General features: G+C 39.0%; 2 protein-coding genes and 1 long non-coding RNA gene across 8 annotated transcripts in view; 1 reads left to right on the forward strand and 2 right to left on the reverse strand.

Moving 5' to 3' along the window:
* clocka (clock circadian regulator a) overlaps positions 1-14,109 on the forward strand; it is a 34,635-nt gene extending 20,526 nt beyond the window's left edge. For 4 of the 6 annotated variants that reach the window (XM_085150809.1, XM_085150808.1, XM_085150810.1 and 1 more), the window contains 13 exons: positions 88-206; positions 718-800; positions 2,595-2,701; positions 2,811-2,958; positions 3,400-3,475; positions 3,556-3,700; positions 3,803-3,903; positions 4,022-4,156; positions 5,070-5,228; positions 5,391-5,600; positions 5,722-5,909; positions 6,122-6,386; positions 7,229-14,109. In XM_085150809.1, the coding sequence (XP_085006935.1) occupies positions 88-206; positions 718-800; positions 2,595-2,701; positions 2,811-2,958; positions 3,400-3,475; positions 3,556-3,700; positions 3,803-3,903; positions 4,022-4,156; positions 5,070-5,228; positions 5,391-5,600; positions 5,722-5,909; positions 6,122-6,386; positions 7,229-7,441 (1,949 nt within the window). In that variant the 3' untranslated portion in view covers positions 7,442-14,109. The remainder of the gene's footprint in view (positions 1-87; positions 207-717; positions 801-2,594; positions 2,702-2,810; positions 2,959-3,399; positions 3,476-3,555; positions 3,701-3,802; positions 3,904-4,021; positions 4,157-5,069; positions 5,229-5,390; positions 5,601-5,721; positions 5,910-6,121; positions 6,387-7,228) is intronic. The other 2 variants (XM_085150812.1, XM_085150811.1) reach the window with 2 other exon arrangements.
* Positions 6,793-19,684, reverse strand: tmem165 (transmembrane protein 165). Its single transcript, XM_085150815.1, has 6 exons — positions 19,335-19,684; positions 18,609-18,834; positions 18,321-18,496; positions 17,449-17,631; positions 17,143-17,248; positions 6,793-15,156 (listed from the first exon to the last, which is right to left on the reverse strand). The coding sequence occupies exons 1-6, from the start codon at positions 19,485-19,487 to the stop codon at positions 15,080-15,082; spliced, it is 921 nt and encodes a 306-aa protein (XP_085006941.1). The 5' UTR covers positions 19,488-19,684; the 3' UTR covers positions 6,793-15,079.
* Positions 15,244-17,136, reverse strand: LOC146490991 (uncharacterized). The gene is made up of 2 exons (XR_014872303.1): positions 16,868-17,136; positions 15,244-16,280 (listed from the first exon to the last, which is right to left on the reverse strand). It is a non-coding gene; the product is annotated as an uncharacterized LOC146490991 (long non-coding RNA).
* Positions 19,685-21,048: the final 1,364 nt, after the last annotated feature.

Below are 21,048 nucleotides of genomic sequence, written 5' to 3' on the forward strand. Positions count from 1 at the left end.
TAAGTTACAGTACACAGAGTCAGAATGTAGAGCAGAGATGTTGTGTGAAAGGATTAACTTTGCTTTGTTCCCATTCTTTTTTACCAGTGCCTAACTGTACCCGAAATGGTTTCGATGGAGTGATCCAGCGATCACTTCACTCTGCCTTTGAAGACAGAGTGTGTCTCATAGCCACTGTGAGGCTAGCCAAGCCACAGTTTATCAAGGTGAGAATCTTTAACTGCTTCTCCTTTTATCTGGTTGACACACATTCACTTTCTTGCTTTAGGGCTCTTAAGGTAGCTTTAATTAGGGCAGGGCTCAGCAGTAATGGTCACCTGAGGAAAAATGATTTGGGCCCTTGTCATTTATCATGTGTAGTTCCCTCATGCCTCTGCTGGGAATAACTTTTTTACCTCATTTAAAAATGGGGGAGAGGGTTATGTTGACATATCACTGTCATAAAAACCTGGGCTGTTTTACTGGAGATGGCAGAACCTAAATGGATAAAACAAGTTGAAAATAAACCAGAACTTGTATTGCTGAACAAACAGGGATGATTGATCATGTAATTTGTCATACTGCACAAGTTTAAAAGGCTATTTTTAAGACAATATACTGTGTGTAGTTTAGAGTTGGACTCGAGTAGGTTCAGTCTAACTGTGGTGAAAAAATTTAGTTTTATATGTGTATATTTATGTCTTCTAAGTTCTATGTTTTCTCCCCTTGCACCAATAGGAGATGTGCACAGTAGAAGAGCCTAATGAGGAATTTACATCCAGACATAGTTTAGAGTGGAAATTTCTCTTCCTGGACCACAGGTAATTCCTTTCCAATTTATCAGTGTAAATGCATAACTTAATTTTCAGTTTGTGCTAAAATGGATCAGTATTAAGTGTTTAGTCAAACCTAACCTACTTGATTTAGTGTGAAAGTCGCTGACCTATATTTATAAAGAATGACCTCTTTTTTTTCTCTTTTTTTTTTAAACCATGGCTGCGGTATGTGACTGCGTGGCTTTTTTGTTAAATCAGAATTGTTGATTTTTGTGAGAGACCAAATCGAAAAAACTCGTGTTTCGTAACACTTCTGTCATTATTTATTACACAGCAGGCTTGCTTTTATGAAGGCTTGTGGTCAGGAAACATAATTATTATTATAAAAGAAGAGTGAGGTCAACCTGACCCGCTATCAGTCACCAGCATTTTTGCTTTATTTCCCACGAGGCTTCCACATGGTGCTGATGACTCAGGAGTTATATCACTAACACTATCCAAAACCTGTCAGTCAATCTAACTTCAGGATTGATATTTGTTTTTGTTGACTATGTACACAACTACATATTGTACAACATGTTGTTTGTAAGTTCATGGATCTGGAATATTTATGTATATATTTTCTTACACAACTAGATGTTTGGGGGGGGGGAATAAGAGGATTTGAAAGTAAGCAAGCATTCACTTTTGTATGCCTCTGAAACCATGCACGTTTCAGTTGATATCCTAGGTTATGTTTCAGTGTAGCTAATGTTTTACATTTATAAAAATAAAATGGAGTAACTTAATAATTTTATTATTCAAAGATGTTTTTCATAATTAGTGCAGACATTCTTGAGTTTTGGCTGAAATCTCGTTTTGGTAGATCAGAGTGACCTTTGTCCAAAAAAATTAGTAAATTTTAATGAGTTCATCCTTAATTCAAAGTGAATATTTATCCCAGATGTGACGACATTCCCTCCAGGCATTCCTGATATATTACGTGAATGGGATAGACAACCCAAAAGATCCTTTCTGGCCACAGCTGTCTCCAGCATGGAAGAATAATAATAAAAATCCTAATCAGTGTCGAAATAATAATCAGTGTCGAAATAATGTCTGCATAATGATGCAATAAACAGTGTGACATGCAAATGTCATTCAGTTAAGGTTGAATGATAGAAGTCCAAGGTTAAGGTGTGTAAGATAAGAATAGTAGGTAGTTCAGACGTCAGATAGCCTGAGGGCTGAAGCTCCTCCTTCATGCTTACGCCACTTAATATGTTTAAAAAAAAAAAAAGTGTGAACATGAACTCAGAACAACGGTGTCGCAATGTGTTTTCCTTGGGACAGGCCAAATGAAATGAACTACTGTTATAACTGTAACCAGTAGCTAATTTAGACACAGATGTAGTTGGCTTTCATAGTTACAAAAGCTCAATGATCTTATTAAGGGATAAAAAAAGAAGCTTTATCAGCTTTATCAGTCTCATTAAACATTACAACAACATGCTCTTCTGGGCTGGTAGAAAGGTAAACTGTACACCTGGATACAGACATTTCATCCTGGTGAGTGGTGAGAGCTGGGAGTATCAAATTATCAAATTATTATGTCAGTAAGATGTCAACTCTCATTACTGAAAATGTTTAGGCATGCTACCCTGAACCATTTAGAAAGACACTTATTTTCCTTATGCTGTGAAAGCATCAGGTGAAGCTACATGCATACGTACTCCCTTATTGCTTCATGTTGTCATTTAGGGGTAAATATTGCTGGATGTATGACTTAACGTAAGAACAAGACATTTCCTGATTGACTTCCAGTTAATCATTTCAATAACGTTTACTGTGTTTGTCCAGAGCTCCGCCCATCATAGGTTACCTCCCATTTGAGGTCCTGGGTACATCAGGATATGACTACTATCATGTAGATGACCTTGAGACACTAGCCAAGTGTCACGAACACTGTGAGTACACTTCTGTCAGCGATCACTGAAGCATGGTCATCTCCAGTTATCAACTTCCTCTCGAGCTTCCAAAGCAGAGCATTGAAATCTTCTCTTTGCTTCTGTGTAGTAATGCAATATGGGAAAGGAAAGTCCTGCTACTACAGATTCCTCACCAAAGGGCAGCAATGGATTTGGCTTCAGACCCATTACTACATTACTTATCACCAGTGGAACTCCAGGCCAGAGTTTATTGTCTGCACACACACGGTCGTAAGGTGCATGAAGATTTCCCTCTTGACCCTTTGATATGACATTGCTCACGAGCTAAAACATACAGTTCTCTGTAAAACCCTAGAGGTAGTATAATGACATGCTTTGCTTTCAGTGATGTGGTGTTTTTATTACTATGGAGTAGACAAAAGCTACTGGAAATATTTTTACATATTGAAATGTATAAGAGTCAGCCAAATGCAGCAATATATATATATATATATATATATATATATATATATATATATTATTAGTAGTAGTAGTATTACAATTGTATTAAATTTGTTAATTTTCCATATACTTCTGTTCAAACTTTGAAATCAGAAAGTCTGAACTTGAATTTAATTGTTTAAATTCAGGTGTATTCTGGTGATTTCTAGAGCCATAATTATGAAAGTTGTGTCCAACCCTAACTGTGTGTGTCATTAATTGTCTTTGCTCTGCAGTTATGCTGAAGTAAGAGCAGAACAGCGCAGAGAGCTGGGAATTGAAGAATCACCACCTCAAATCACCGCTGAGAAGGTCAGACCAACGTGAGGTATGATTTGTAAAAATTAAAGAGTGGACAGCATAGTGACCTTGTGACAATGCATTGTTTACAGCAATCCCAGGATTCAGGCTCTGAGTCCCAGCTCAACACTTTCAGCTTGAAAGAGGCCTTAGAGCGATTTGACCACAGTCGGACCCCATCGGCCTCGTCTCGCAGCTCACGTAAATCTTCCCACACGGCTGTGTCTGACCCAGCCTGTAAGTACAAGCATCTGTTCACTACTGAGCAAAGCTTGATGTATATTAACTATTTCTTTTTTATATTATTATCTGAGCATCATGTTTATATTTGCCCTTCAGCATCACAAATGAAGCTTCAGGGAGATAGGAGTACACCAGGTCGCCAGTCGGTCTCTGCTGTGGAGATGACATCACAACGGAGATCATCTATCAGCAGTCAGGTCAGTGGATGGACAAGCGCACACGCTCTGGTCTTAAATTTCACGATACCTGTATTCTGGGTCATGAGGGATTTCATTAGGACTTAGGACTTTTGTTTGGTGTCTTTATTTCCATCAGCAGTCGATGAGTTCCCAAAATACAGGACAGAACGTGGCGTCATCCATGGTTTCACAACAACAGCCGCAGCAGCCACAACAGCAGCAACAGCAACAACAACAGCAGCAACAGCAACAAGTTCCGACCAACAATCAAGTACGATATATTTTATTTATTGTCTAATATTGCTGATTCTTAAGTATAACTAGCAGACAATGACTGCAGTGGACAGCGTTTTTTTTTTTTTTTTAATGCTCAGTTTCACTTCACTATAAAGAACTTCTTTATCCATCATGTTTTATGTCTTCTGTGTGGCACTTGATAAACTGAAGGTCCAACAGCACAATTATGAACAAGAGTAGCCTATGTGTCTGTTTGACACTGCCTTATGACATGGGACAGCCAGTGAACATGGATCTGCAAAGCTCTGTATAGCTCCCACACACTGACATGATGGGGCTGTTAACCCAGGAATGCCTATATTTATATATAAAACGTAGACGTAGTCCCTATGATGCCACCTATTGGTTTGTGGACTGCTGTAGCCTGTAGTCTGACCGTCAGCATGTTGGATTTTTTTTATTTACTTACTGAGAAAATTAAGCAGTCAACTTCTTTAACTGTCTTTTGGCTGGACAACCCTGTTCTGTTCAAAGCAGCCACATGGCTTAAATGTGTAACTGTAAGTCTTTAAAAAATGTAGGTGAGTTAAATAAAAATTTAGCCCCTGCACACAGTTGTCATGAACCGTCAGTTGGCTGTAGAGAACAAAAGAAAGTTTGCAGGCTGTAAATATGTTTATTTTTGCTTTAAAGCTGAGAATTTTATGGGTGTTCAGGAATTCACTTGCTTTTATTGCCAGTGTTAAGCAGATATTCTTGGAGCTGCAGTTTGAAATGGTTACATTTTTAAGCCAGTGGTCACTGTTGGTTAAAATGTGTTCTGTGGTCAGCATGCAAGAAGTTGTTTGTACTCAGAGAATGTGACCTGAGCCTTAACAATTTGTAAAATATACATATTGAACATTTAAAATAAACTGCCATACTGCTATGTCTTTATTCTTTAACAGTCAATGGTCCAGTTCTCCAGCCAGTTAGAAGCCATGCAGCACCTGAAAGACCAGCTGGAGCAGAGGACCAGAATGATCGAGGCCAACATTCAGCGGCAGCAGGATGAGCTGCGACAGATCCAGGACGAGCTACAGAGGGTGCAAGGACAGAGTCTGCAGGTAGGACTGAAGAGCTGCGCACAAGTGTTGCAAATGAATGATTACATAGCCTAGTAAATATATGAAAGGTTTTCTTTTTAATTGTTTTATTTTCATCTTACATGGTGGATGTGTTGCTGTTATAATTAGAGCTGGAGTTCGAATGTGTGATGTGTATCTCAGATGTTCCTGCAGAAAGGGGCTGGAGGACTAAATGTGAGCTCTGTACAGATGGCCCAGGGGAATGGTGGGCAGCAGGGGGGTACACTCAGCATGCAGGGCCAGGTGGTTTCTGCAGGATCTCTGCAAAACAGCATACAGCAACAACATGCTGTGCAGCCCCCATCCCAGCAGCAAACACTCCTACGGGAACAGAACACAGCACTCTCGCAGGTCAGACAGGCTAAACGGTTCTCATTTTGCCTCTCGCTGACACGCTTAGCTTAGCTGTGTTTGTTATAGATTTTTCCATCCAGCATGCTCATGTCATAGACTCCGGTTCTGTTTATTTCAGCCTCAGAGGTCGTCGCACACGCTGCAGCCTCAACAGAATCCACTGCCTGCATCTCTCTACAACACGATGATGATCCCTCAGCAAAGTCCTGCTAATGTGGTTCAGATTGCCACAAGCCTGGCGCAGAATACTGGACCCAACACTCCTGCTGTGGCAACATTTGCACAGGACCGTTCGGCTCAGATTAGGTGTGAATCTTCACCTAAATCTATTAAAATGTTATTAAGTAGTGCTCGAGTTCATTGATGGCACCCTCTGTGGTGCATAATACTTCAATTTAATGTACTACTAATTTAGGTACAGTGCACTTTTATAGTGAAAAAAGGTCATATATATTGACCTTATGTCAGTTTGGGTTAATTAGACTTATCAGACCTGACTAACTTCCTGAACCTTACAGGTTTCCTGCAGGCCCCCAGCTGCTCACCAAGCTAGTGACAGGGCAGATGACATGTGGGGCAGTCATGGTCCCCACAACCATGTTTATGGGTCAAGTGGTGACGGCCTTTGCACCGCAGCAGGGCCAGACGCAGACAATTAGCATTTCCCAACAGGCTCCGCAGCAGCAACAGCAACAGGAGCAACAGATTCAACCGCAGTCTCAGGTCACAGCCATGCAGCAAGGGCAAGCTCCACTAACCCAGCAGCAAACGCAGTTCCTACAGGTAACACTGACACAGTAACCACTTATCAGGTGAAGTTTTACTGTATGAAGTTGGCTCACATACAGGCAGCTTGCTGTTTAGGTGATTCAAAATGTCCTAATGAATTTTATTTTATATAAATTGAAAATTCTTTGTATGCTCAAAGAACTTGACACAGGAGATGGAGTTGAATGTGAATATTTTTTTCAGATCTGTTGACAGACGAGGACATTTTCAAAATGTGATTTTGATTAAAATACAATGTTGAAAGATCCAGCTTAGTTTAGATGAATTCCTGTTGACAACAACGATGTTTCATTTCCATATCACTACTCACTGTTCAATCGGACTCTAACCACAACAAGAGGAGGGTGGATGACAAATTAGATTTAGAAATTAAAGTTTAATTTAATTTAATTTAATTGTGATAATTAGTATACGAGGAGGAACTGATCTGCTTTGACTGATGGCCTCCAAAAGCCTGTCTAACAATTTTTTTTTTTGGTTGCACTACAATCATAAGGCTAAGTATGGTGAGACATAGCAGTCCAGATCTTTTGCTTGTTGTAGTCTATTAAATTTCAATAATCTGTAATCTCTAAATAATGGTCTGCTTCAGATACTTTTAAATAGTTAGAAATCCTCTGGTTTAGCCAAGGGACCACCCTGAATAGAGCATGAAGAACGCAGCATGCGCACTCATATCTCAGTGTCTGTGTATTGTTCAGCCAATACACAGACACTGATTTGCCTGTCTTTCTTGCTTTACAGTGAATCAGCAGAGTCCTAGTTACTGCAGCTTTAAGTTACATCTTGGCTCGTTAGGCTGTGCCGACTAAGCTAATGTAACTTTTTCACTTAAGGCTCCTCGACTCCTTCACGGAAACCAGTCCACCCAGCTGATCCTGCAGGCAGCGTTCCCTTTGCAGCAGCAGGGTACCTTCACTGCAGCAGCCCAACAGCAGCAGCAACAGCATCAAACACAGCAGAAGCAGTTACAACAAAAGCAGCAACAGCAGCTGGCTCCTCACAGAGCAGATAGTTTGTCTGACCGCTCAGCGACACAGCCGCAGTAACTAGCCAAAGCCTATCAGAAGTGCAGTTAGCCAAACTCAGGTGTGGTTGATGGGAGTGTAAAGTGCAGTTCTGCTGAAAGTGCACCACTGAAACCTCAGAGGATGAGAAGTGGACACTGTGTTGCTCTGCTTCTCTCACGCGAATCTTGTGCTGTTTGCACTTCACTCCTGAGCCCAGAGTACACCAGAGAACCCGGGATGGGGCTTGCTGTGGCAGCAGGTTTGGCTGTGGAATGAAGCCTTCCCTCCAAGAAAACAGGGCCATACAAGGCCTGCAAAAGACTCCCCCTTACGCCTCCCCTTGTGTCGTGTGTGTCTGTGTTTGGGTGTGTGTGTGTGCAGGCGCGCATGTGTGCTCTAGTCACCCTCACAGGATTATTTCACAGTTCTCCCGTCAGTGCGGTGGAGATCTTCGCTTCGAGGATGTCCTACAAAACAACCAATTGTTTGTTTTGTATGTTTTTCTTGTAAAACTAATTATGGGTCAGAAAATATTTTTAAGAATGTGGTGTAGATTGAACTTTGACTGTACAGAATATCATGTGTAATATATACTGTAAATATACTGAAGAATAACTAATATTTTATATGATGCATGAAATGAAATGCATAGTCTGTTATTTGCAGCTTTGAATATGCTTTTTTTCTAATACTCAGAAAAAAAGACCTGAAAATGCTTAGTGGCTGATATTTTCACAGACTTCCTTTCTCCTAGGGGATGTTTGTTTGTGTGTCTGCATCAGACAGTGCCGATGCTGTTTGTTGTGTCACAGTTTGTTTAATCCTCGACCCCTATTTTCACACAAGTTCACAAAATTATCGACAGAATGATAGAAAAATACTTTAGTTTTTTTAAAGATGTGCTCAAGCACTTAAGACTTGAAATCAATGTGTGAGATTTGTGAATAGAATGGAGGCAACATTAAGCTAAACGTATGCAACAGTAAGATCTGCTAACATTATCCTTCATATCATCATTTCTTAATTTTTAGAACTTGAGATCCCTCCATTTCACAGCCATCCATATCGCCTGTGTTGGCACCCAAGGATGCTTTATTTCACCTGTAAACATTTATACTTTTAGATGTATGTAAATATAAAATACTGACCTGTTAAATATGTTAGTAAGAGACGTGATCTAGTTTTAAGCCATCTAACTGTTTTAGCTGGGCACGCAGAACAAAAAGCATCCACCCTCTCTAGGACTTACTGGGAGACACCAGTCATCCTGTCAACCCGATACAAAGATCCCATCCTATTCCATTATACCCTTCTCTGAGATCTGTGGATTATCGGGAGAAGCCAGTTGCTCTGCTTTCTGTAGCTGTGCTGAGTGGTCTGAGATTGTCTTGTGAGAACTGCAGTAACTTTATTTGGTCCCTTGATGGCAGTGACATGGATATATTATGGCTTTTTACATTCAGAAAACAAACGTACGAGTTACATTTGGGATTTCATTTGCAACCTCTCTTCCGCAGACGAGGTGCTGAGCCAGTTCTACCATTGTGCCTTTTGAGAACCAGCACACATTTTGGCAGATTTGAGAATCAAATATCATTAAGTGTTCCCAGTAGAAGTAGGTGTTGTTTCTGTGGGAGGAAAATTGAGGCTGTATCTGACAGTGTCTTGGTGTAGACACTTATGTCACTTTGGGTCCCATTTTATGGTGGCTTTTTTTTTTTTTTAAACTGTGGAAAAACATGTGAACCCAGCTCTAGATCATGCACTGGTACCACCAAACCGTTGCTTTTCAGCTCCTTAACACTTGATGGTATTCAGCAGCTGGATGCTAACATCGTCTGCTGATTGATGCTTTGCAGGTAATATTTATTTTTCTAAACTGCAGTTATGCATCGTAAAACATTCAGAGTGAGGACAATGCAAAGCCAGTAATGGTCTTTAGGTTCAGAACTGTAAGCACTTAAATATAAGCAGTCATGTGAGCAACTGTCATTGTAATAACACTGATTAAAGCTGCCTTAAATTTAAAAAAAAAAAAAGAAGATTTTTCAGGACACACTTATATAATATTAGGCCAAATCCAGCAGTACCGGGAAGACGTTTTAATTACCCATTAAATATTTGCCAAAAGCTAAAAAGAACCTTGGAGTTCTACAGTCACAATGGAAAGTTGGGGTAAGCCAGACTTTTAGTACACTCACCATAATTTGTATCACCAAGCTAAAGATGGCATTGAGGGGATCAGTGTTACTGTAGACGGAGACCATCACCAGGATCCCCAGCAGACTCAGCCCTACGTGTTCTGGCTTAGTAGGCTTGCTTTGCAGCCTCCTCACCATCTGATCTAATGCACTGCCAGATGGTATGAAGCTGACAGTCCAACCTCCTCTTCATCTGTGTGAAATGATGGGCTGAGCTCAACACATGGCCACAAAGTCAGTCTTTGACATCTGCTCCAAGATATCTTGTAAAACCCTGCACTCTTATATCATCTCCCCAGTATTAGAGTGTTGCGTTCACAAAGGGGAAACTCTACCCGATAGCATAAGTTTATTTAGAAAGTCAGTTTTGTTCTAGGCCACCTTGAATCCAGCCATTTTCAGAAGATGGAGTCAGTTGTATAGAGTGCTTCAAAGCACTGGAAAGTGAACATTTTATTCCACTGTTCCCAGCTTGTGCAGTACAGCATAGAAAACCCAAGCAAGCATCGAGTGTCAATAAAAAGCGCCTCTACTCTCTTGCCGTTTATTGCTTGAGGATAGAGGAGCCTATCATGATTTGGCACAAGCAGCAGCTTTTCTTAAAGGTTGACGCTGCTCAGGTTGGATTAGGCTGGGAGGAAAATCAACTGTCACATGCAACAGCTACAGTTTCTACCACGATAATAACTCTGGGCACTTACGATTCTTCAGTCTAACTAGGCTGTTAATGTCTGAAAGTTCATTATTCAAAACTTCAAATACATTTGGCCTTTTTTCTTTGAATTATTTCCGTGACTTATCGTTTATCATTGGCCACATGTAACTACCATTTTCATTAACCTTCATACTGCAGATAAGGCAGCTACTGTATGGGACCAGATGAAGAATATAGATTTGTATATTTGTCTTGACTTGGAGAAACAATGCTTCAAAGTATCTTCCTTATCTCACAAATCACCTTTTTTTTAAAAAACGTAAAATGATAACGGAACAATAATTTTACAAGATTTATCTGTATCTGATTTAGTAAGTACAGAATAGAGTGAAAGCAAACGTACAGAATGCACCTTTATGATCCCAGATCCCACAAATGATGACAGAACCATTCTGAGTTAATTATTCAGTCTGTTTCTTCAGGACAACTCTAAATAAATAATAAAATCCAAATCCGGGACATTAAACTATTAGACATTCTCGCTTGCTATCTCACCAGCCTCCTGTCAGTGCAAAAAACCAAACAAACGCTTGTATAAACTGCCTCCTTGTTTTTAAAACCCACAAATTACATTTTCATTGAATCTCCAATACCTGCTTGCTCCACTGTGATGATTCTGTGCTGCATAAATCAGATTATAATTGGACCTCGTAGTCCTAATTTTCCACATAGCATTTCTCTCCCTCCTCCTTTAAAATCAGTGATCATACTACAACAGATCAGTGTTTGAGTAAGACAACCGCTATCTCCTGTTACGAATTTCTGTAGAGTGAACCTCGTCCTGTGCTGCATGCAAGCAGCACATGCCTACAAGAATGTATTCAGTGTCATTAACTTGGGGACTTCTTTTTTCATGAGGAGGCGTATGCCTGTGGGAGGCTTTGCACATTGTAAGATAGGAAATACAGTAAATAAGAGAACTTAATTATTTTTCTATGTCTGGTATAAACTTTATGGAACTATCATATATATAAGAAATCAAATAATCTAACTTTTAATGTGCAAAAAAGACAATAATAGAGGTTTAATAAACATTTGAAGGATTTAAACTAACTGTGACATACACACAAAGACCCCAGAAAGTGCTGGTTAAGACTTGGAATCAAAATCGAATTAAAAGTGTGCGTATATATATCTATATCTATATATACATACTTTTATGTATATTTCTTTTCAGTCTTTATTCAGTGTTTATACTGAGTCTTTCCCTGCCAATTAAGCAATAGTGATTTTTTTTTTTTTTTAAAAACCCACAATGACCAATTTATATATATGTATAAGGGCAACTTGGGCTTTTAAAGTTATCTGTGGGTCACTGGCAAGTCTCAAAAACAAGTTGGGGAAATGTTGTCCAGGGAAACCTCAGGACGCAAACCCTAAATCAAAGAACACAGTGAATTATGTTCAGTGTTGTGTAGTTCTGATGTACACACTAGAAACTCGGTGTTCTCTCTCTCTCTCTGCTTTCAGTTCATATTTTTGTGGCTTTTTTTTTTTGTGGTTTGGCTCAAGTAATTAACTGCTGCAGTGCGCTCAATAGCAAAAAACAACATTAAATATTTCATGACTACATCCCACACAATGTGGTCACACCCTGATTGATGACGGGAGCAGGACTTTTGAACTCCTGTAATGACGTCGGTAGTTCAGGTTTGACCAGAAGATCCAACTTCTGATTTAACTTTGGTAACGAATTGAAATCTTTGGTTACATTGGAGATTAAAAATACACCCTTTGTAAAGAGCTTTAAGTCATGTCTTTTTGAGTTGTTAATAAACCTCTCTCACTACATTATAGGCAAGTCTGATCACGTGGTGCAGATATGAATTAATATATTTAATCATTGTTATGTGAAGCTGAAAAACACATATATGCATGGATTATTTACTTCAAGCAGAATATTTGAGTTACAAATTGGCAAAACTAATATCTAACTCTAAAACAATCAACTCAATTCAGAGCAGTTAATCTCTTAATGATCAATAAATGCATCTATTACAACTTTATAACTACATAATAGAACCTATTCCAGTTTTCTTTCTAAAAAGCTTTAAGAGTTTGTAGTGAATGCTAAGGCTTCCAGTTTGTTCTTCTATGAAGCACAACTGGGAAATGTTGCACTAAGCATCCACTACTGACACCTGCTGTTTGTTATTAGGTTAAACACCTCAGCTCAACTTTAATCACTGATTATATCCAACATTTAGAAATTGTACACATTAGCATTTTATTGCACTCCAGTGTTACAAAGACACTTAAAGAGGACCTATTGTGCTGATTTCCAGCTTCATTGTTTTTTGGTAAATTCTTTAACAACATTACCGTAGCTTTGCATGACTCAAAGTTCAAAATAATCTGTTTACATTTCATACTGGATGTTGGTGCAACCCCTCAGTACATCCAATGTCTGAAACCACTCATTGTAGAACTCATCCCTCTGCTTTTCTGCCCTTAGCAAACAAAGTTTGAACAGCGTGAGATGTGACGTGTTAAGAATGATTAATACTTATTCTCACTGATGACATAAAGGCATGAAAACTTGTTTCAACCACTGAAAAAAAAATATTTTTTTACCATCCATAAATCATTAAGTTGGTATATGTATGTTTATTTCAAAGGGACAATGCATATTAATTAACATGAGCACTAAAATGAATCTTGTAAATAGCCAGATGGATTAATTTTCATTTGTAGTCCCTGCCAGGTTGATGGCATATTAAATGAATCAACAAAACCAAACCCCAAAGTTTGACTTATGGATGTCATTTTCCCACCCATGCAGTGTCTGAAATAAACTTCCATATACAGAGCAAAGTGGAAAAAAATACTCTAAAATGAGCTTTAGTCACTGTATCAGTACATAGATGACAGTAACATGATGAAAAGTGTAATAGGTATCCTTTAAGGTGACTTGCATTAATTTCTTGAGCCAAATTATTCATGGACCTCAACATAACCCTTATGAGGCAAATATGTCAATCGTTTGCTCCCCTTGGATTCAAAAATAAATCTGTGTGAATCATCTTTGGTGCTGTTCCTATAATTGACTCTCTGTATTCCTCCTCACCACTCAACTCAAACACGGCACTAAATGTTGGCTTAGAAATCAGACAACACATGAAACTTTTTTATTAATTTTTTTTTTTTTTAAAGATTTATAGGCATTTCAAAGAACCTGTATGACAAACAGAAGTAGTTCACAGCCTGTCAAATATTGACAACACAGCTTTAGCCTGTTCACTTAAAAAAATATTTCCACTGCTTGTACAGTAATATCATCCACCCTTTGTCAATACATATGCCTAGAAAGGAAAAAGAAAAGGAAGCTAAATAAATACGTACCGTTTAAAAATGAAGGGTGAAATTTAGGTCTAAATTAAGTTCGGTCGAGCTGTCACCGCAGATCCAACACAGCTAAGAGAAGTGGCTTCTACTGCAAGTCTTGTGTAGGATAAATAATTTTTGTACCTGATGTAGTCCTCTTTACAATCTGTCACAGTAACTCTGAGGTTCATGCTGGAAATGGCTTTAATCGCAGAGGAAGACTGAACCTGTCAGGGTGACTCCTGGCCCTTTCTTCAACCTAATCCCACGTCTTGTTCACTGTTACCGTCTGATACTATTATGAGTAAATACGATTATCATTTCTGAAGAGGTTCACGTGAACTGTAGATAAACCAAGGATGCTGACATTCAAATACAGGTAAGTAGAGGTATTCTAGTGGTTCAGGTCTCTGTAAAGGACTGCTCTTATGTGAAACTAGGGGAAAAAAATCTAGTGTTTACAAAATCTCAGTGTAAGTCAGATCTATAAATGTGCAGCTGGTTCTGGTTTTGGTATTTTTCCTCTGAAGTAAACAAGCTCTGTGACAATCTGCAGAACACCAGACGGGGATATGCTCTACAGCTGTCCCACATCTGATGTGTAGCAGCAGTAAATAGTACTCGAGACATGTTCACACCGTTGGAAATAATCTGTGTGGTAACCGCATGGGAACTATCTGGAGTGTGTGATGTTAGCTGTGCCATTTGCACACTGGTCCAATCTGACAGAGAATCTGAATGCACTCTCACATGCACCTCTGTAAGGTGTGTGTTTAAAAAAACAGAAGAAGCTAATAACAGATGGTGGAAATGACAGTAACAGTACAGCCTAAACTGCTGTACTTGGGAGGAAACTGGCGGCTCATATTCTGCCAAAAGTCACCTGACAGCAAAGGCTCATTCTTAACATTTAAAATAGACATTAAAAACGGAAAAGATTTTTTAAATGGACTAAGTTCCTTTGCTCAGATGTTACTATGAGGAAAGTTGGCTTCAGTTTCTGAGCCACCTGTAGAACGTTATAGGGCAGCAATCGGCAACAATCTCGTTTTCTCTCACACACCGTGTGAAAAGAATACAAGTTTTAAAGAGTGTGACAACGTCCTCCCTCCTTTTAAGCTTGCACCTGTTAATCAGGCCTCTGTGATTCAGTCTTTCCTTCACTAGACGAGATGAAGATGAAACACACCTTGTAAGTAGTCAACAAACATTTCCCATGAGGTTTGGATGCCACCTACAGGTTGTTAATTAACCTCTGAGAAATCCAACTGATTCACAGATCACAAAGGAACAGAGACGTTCAAGGAAAGGAAGACAGGACTCCAACTCTTTGTTGAGTCCTTTAGACTTAGAGGGTCAAAACTAAAATGCATCTACAGCAACTTGATCAAATGTTACAAGTATTTACAGAGTGAACCTGAAAGTCTTTTCTCCAATTTAAGGTCCAGTTTCTGGTGTGATGAACAGGGCAGACAAGGCAAATGCCAGAAAAACAATTCCTCCAATGATTGTAACTACAGAAACAAAACAAGAAAACAAATGTCAGTTAAGCAAAGATTTTCAGATTAAACAAGGCACAGATTTATTTCACACTAAACTGGTTTCATTTTTTTGATCTTTTAAATCTGATATAGCTATATGAACAAACTACTGAATCTTTCTGTGAAGCCCCATCACGGGTCATCTTGAGGTTTTTGTAGCAAATGTGAATTCACCAGTAATTTTCATGATGGTAAAACCAAATGATTACAGCATTGCATCACTTGGAAGGACTCCCAGGAGTCTCAGCATTCCTGCGAAGGAAGTTAGGGGAGGACAAATGGTCCAATATCTTCACCGACAATGTTAAGAAAATTTTAAATGAATCATATTAGGTGGACGCAGCAGACTGAAGTCTTAGAAATAGGAGTGTCAATGGTGCAGAATCCAAACTAAAAGTGACTTTGAAATAGGTCTGCAAATAAGGATTCATTTAGTAATTGAGTATTCTATTGATTAGTCCATCGATTAACTGAGCAATCAGATAAGAACTTATTAATGAGCAATAATAAATATTCAAAAGAGGGGGAAACCCCCCACCACAGTTCTTTCAAAATATACTGCTTGTGGGTTTCCATTTTATATAACTGCATCTGTCAAAAAATACCTAAACCCTTTAATTAGTAATATTTTATCTTCTGGATGAGGTAGGTTTCATGTGTATGTGTTTGTCTGCATCTGTGTGTGTCTGCCTGTTTGAGTGTGTTAGTGAATGAATGGGGTTGTATCTGTAAGCGTTGGCTGAAGTTTGTCCTGTGCTATTATGCAAAATTTTCGTGCTGAAAACAAGACGTTATGATGGTGCAGATGTTAATAATGACATGTTAATAATAAGTAAGTGTCCAACTTAACAGCCACAGGTCAGCAAACCTTTTTTTTTTTTTTTTAAATATTAACAGTTTTATTCATATTTAATTTCACTTTAAATCTTAAAGACAAATTTGTGAAAGCCTTGAAATATGGTCTAAACACCCTCTTGCTTGTTTCAGGTATCATTATGAAACAAAATGGGACGGCTTTCATCAGGCTTCAGCCGGCTGCCTAATTTTAAACATGGTATCAGGCCAAGTTAACAGCTCATTTGGATATTTTAATGCAACTTCTGTAGCTTTACTATAGATTTTCACTGTATAAAACAAAAAGGTTGGAGTTCGTTGATTGGATGGTTTGATGAAGACTCCCATTAGCTTTTTCCCAGTAAGGTTTTAATGGTGACCACAAGAACAGCGCTTCTGTTTTGGACACTAGAAAAACGTTTTCTTTCACTCTAACTGAGGTCACCATCTCAGTAACAGCTCCCCCTCTTTGCTCTTCACCGTGTGTGTAGACAGACTCCATGTTAAACATCATCACTGCTGCTGTTGTGTTATTATACTCTTGTTGAAAAACATGGGCCTAACACTGACATATTTTATTCACATGCCTGCTCATAGATACGTTTCTAATGAAAGTGTTAGTGGTGAAACGCTCATGTTTACATGGAGATGACTGAGCGCCACACAGCCGTGTGTAAAACAAAGGAGAAAATTTGTGTCGAAGATTTTCTTTAAATCGTCTGGTTATTTGAATTATTCAATGAGTCATTACAGCTCTACTTTGAAAGTTTATACTTTACTTTTTATTTTTAGACTGCACTCTACAAATACCTACTTGAGTTTTTAAAAATAAAAATGCATTTCAATCAACACGGGCTGTAAATTGTGTGTGTACCATTTTTGGGCAAAATAATAATTAGTTTAACAGTAGATCGCCGTTTTCTCTCTCGGTTTGTTTTTAAATCTGATCCACCTAATCCATCAAACCTTAACAGGATTGTCTACAAATATTTTGATAATTATTGTGTGTAAACAGAGCTGCCTGCAGAGGAATTCTCCCAGGAGAATAGGAACCCACTTCTCCTGTCTTTTTTTTTTTTTTTTTTTTTTTTAAAAAAAAAAATTACACAATTTAGGCCATCTTACCTGTTCTAACCGATATCTTCTGGGCAATCATTCTCCCTCCTATCACAGCCAGACCTGTGCACAGACAATGTCCAATGGTGCCGCCCACTGCGACTCCAAATGGATCCTAAGAATAAAAAACAAAAACAGTTTATATGCCAATTTATTTATTTTTTTACTCTTTTCTTAAATATTACCAGTGTATTAATACAGCAGCGACTAAAAGAAACAAACAGCCAATCAAAGTGAAAATGTATGGCCTCTATTTATTGTAAAATATATTACAAAGCATTAAACAGCAGCTGTCTAACAGTGAAAGTCACAAACCTCCCGGGCAGCTAGAATAATTGTAGTTAGCTGCGATCGGTCCCCCCACTCTGCGAGGAAAGTGAGAGTGAGGGATTGGATGAAGATGGGTGAGATGAAGCTGTGCCACTTTCCCTGAGGAACAGCAGTCCCTGTTCCAGCCTCCACATCTGCAGTCCCATTAGCGAGCTTAGTCCGCTGGAGCTGCACAGACAACAAGGCAAGAGGTTTGAAAGACAACCCAATAGAGTACTTTCACAGCTCAGTACCTGCAAGAGGCAGGGTTCACTTACAAGGGTGCTATACTTTGATCAAAATTTTGTCATGAGGTCCTCTGTGGATGGTCCAACTATATTCCTTATAACGGATTCGTTTTGATCAAGAGGATGTAGATTTATGTCCTCTACAAGTACACCTTAGAATGCATCCTGTGCGGATCTGCACGGGAATATAATTAAGCTTGATTTTGTATGACAAACTGTCACTATTGCTAAGAGGTTCAATCAGCCATCTGTTTTTTTGTTTTTTAGATTTAGTCTACAGTACAGCACTTCGATTACAGTTCATAATGGTGCCATTCAATAAGACAGCCTCAGGCATCTTTAAACTGCCCATATGCTCATATAGCCTGACGATAAGATCAGAATTTCCACACAACAAAAACTCACATCAGCAACAGCAAAATGTAACTAGGTCTTCTGGGTGATTAAGTAATATGAGCCATTTGCGAATCACTAATTATTAAGCAAAATGGTGTCAGCAGTTAGTAACTGGAGCCACTCAGGAAGGGTTTCTATTGCTGAATATGTAAATTATGTATGTGGACTGGAGTTGTACTACTGGATATTAAAAAATGGTGTTTTTCTAGATAGTTTAGTATCAAGTTAACTTGCCTCTTCGTCCTTCTTCTTGATCTCCGCCTGCACCTCCTCCAGCTCCTCCTGACCTTCATCTGGACTCATTTTTAGCCCCTCTCTAAGCATGCGAATACCAAAGATGGCAAACAGAGCAGTGGATACATAGTATGTGTAGATTCTTGGGATGATGGTAGTGGCGTAGCCAAACAGTACTATGATGTGGGAAAGAAAAAACAACAACAACACGTATTTGTTATTTCTCAGGATCTGATCGAAGGGTAATGCCAAAAAAACAGTCAAGGCCAAATCCAAAGTTTTACTAACCAGAAAGACAAGTCATGAATCCTAAGGCCAGCATAGCCCCGGCCAGCACGGTGAGGCGGTTGTAGCGCATGGCCATGATAGCAGCGATGAAAAAGGTCTTGTCTCCCAACTCGGAGACAATGATGACAGATAAAGAGGCAGCAAAGGCATGAATGAAGCCCAGGTTCCCTTTGGTGGAGACATCTTCAGAAACCACTGGGCCCGGTGGCTGGGCACTGGAGACTTTCTGCAAAGGAAATGCACACAGTGACTGTCAGCTGAGTTACACACAGTTTGTAATACAAATCAGTATGAGGTATTCAAGTTTGCCCTTGTTGGCTGTAACAAGCCGAAAAGCGTTGGTCTATTATTAAACTTGTTCATCTTCCCTCAAGTGTTGCTGGAGTTCCTGCTTTGTGAATTCTTTTATCCTCTCCATACATTTTTGCTGTAACACTTCGGCCACAATGTTTAAATAGGTAAACAAAACTGGCGGGGACATGACGACCTTCTCGTCGTGACACCCAAATGACTGTCACCTTAACTTTAAAGCAATTTCTTCACGATTAAAAAAATTCAAGTGTAACTTTGTCCACTTCTGCTAACGTTACACCCGGAACTCTGCGAGACGTATCAGTTAGCACGAGATCGGCTAGCCCGGGGCGCGAGGAAGAAGCGCGTCAAAGACTGCTTCCTACACATGACGATAAAACACTTAATTAGTGACAATGAAGCAAAACCTTTCACCTCTTGTGGGGGCTGTTCCGGAACAGCTTTTTGCTCCTCTTGAATAGCAGTAACACCGACCGACAAAAACAAAAACACGGCGGTGAGCGGAAACAAGACACACATCACATTTCTGCTAGCCCCACCATCTCTTCTGCCAGCCGCGCGAGGCATTATTACTTCTTCCGAAACACCGACACGACTCGATTTGCGCGCTAATTTCTCTCCCTCGTATCACTGCATGTTATCTGCAACAAATCCGTATAACTTCATATTTAGTAACCTATACAATTTGAGGTAACACACGTCACGATCAGACCGACCGGGCCAACTCAACTCATGGGGTAAGTAGAACCGTGCTGCCGCAAAGAGGAGCAACGCAGACAGATGACTGGACGTTCAAATAAATGACGTAGTTTGTAAGCTGACGCACACAGCGAAGTGCTCAGTGAATGGACAATCTCATTGTCGATCATAATGCTATTTAAATATAGTTTTATTGTTTTCTTTCAATAGTTTTGCATTGAAAAAAAAAACTTGAAAAAGGACCTTCTGTTTATTAGTTACAAATTTTCTCTTTATATATTTTTATGTAAAATTACTATTCTAATCCTGACAATAATGAGTGTTTGCCCCTCTAAATATCAGCCCATTTACTTTAAAAATATATTATTATTAGTAATAATATTTACTTTGAGCAGAAAATTTGCTTGCCAAATAATAAATTTGGGATAAGCAGAATAAACATTAAATAAAACTAAAGGGAAAAGAAAAAAATACTGGCAGCCTTCACTGCTGCCCCTCAGCCTCCTCAGTTTTAAAATCCTAGATGACTTCCTTATTGAGTTGTGGCATTACAGAGACTTTTAGAAAACTTGACCTCTGACCTTGACTTTGAGGTCACTGAGATTCGAACTCATCTGAGTTTTTAGTAGATGATGCTATGTTATCAATTTGAAAGTCCTATTTTGCCTTAACATTCACAAACTTTGGTGTCCAGCATGCCCGCCTGCCCAGTGGAATGAGGACAGTACTCCATCAGCCTTTTATAGGGATAAAAAGGAAATAAAGAACATGACCAGAGGTGGCAAAAGCACCGATATTCTCTACTTAAGTAGAAGTACTTATTAAAAGTCTTTACTCAAGTTAAAGTAAATACAACTTAACCTTGTTTTATTATTGTGATAATAAAATAATATTAGTACATACAAATACAAACTTTATTTCAGTCCAAATTGTTATTCTAATAAAGTTACTCAGCTTTAATCAGTTAAGTAAAACAAGAGCAGAGAAAAAGAAGGAACATAAAAAATATATCTATGTTCTGTTGCCTACATTGTAGAGAGCGACTTTGCCTCAAAACAGGAAAATAGGAAGAGGTTAAAATGGAATTTGGCAGGTGGGAGAACTGGGAGGATCCATCACAGCACAGCAAACTAGCCTGTTTATACAACATTAACCTGCAGCTTATTTTCATACAACCATTAGATAAGTTATTCTACCTCAGCTTCTTTTCTAGCAGGTTTCACAATATGAAAAAACACAATGTCAAATGTACAGTGCCCAATATCTCATGTAGAAACATAAGAACTTACATTTCCAGTTCATAAGCAGTCCTTGCCTTTACATATGACCTTTCTTTGTCCTCTCCTGTTCTTATGTTTCTCCATCTCTGAGTGAAGTTTGCTCTCTTACTTTTCCCTCCCCGTGAAATACAGCAGCACACAAACAGTTT

The sequence above is a fragment of the Neolamprologus multifasciatus genome, chromosome 23 (assembly GCF_963576455.1).
Source record: "Neolamprologus multifasciatus chromosome 23, fNeoMul1.2, whole genome shotgun sequence".
Classification (NCBI taxonomy): Eukaryota; Metazoa; Chordata; class Actinopteri; order Cichliformes; family Cichlidae; genus Neolamprologus; species Neolamprologus multifasciatus.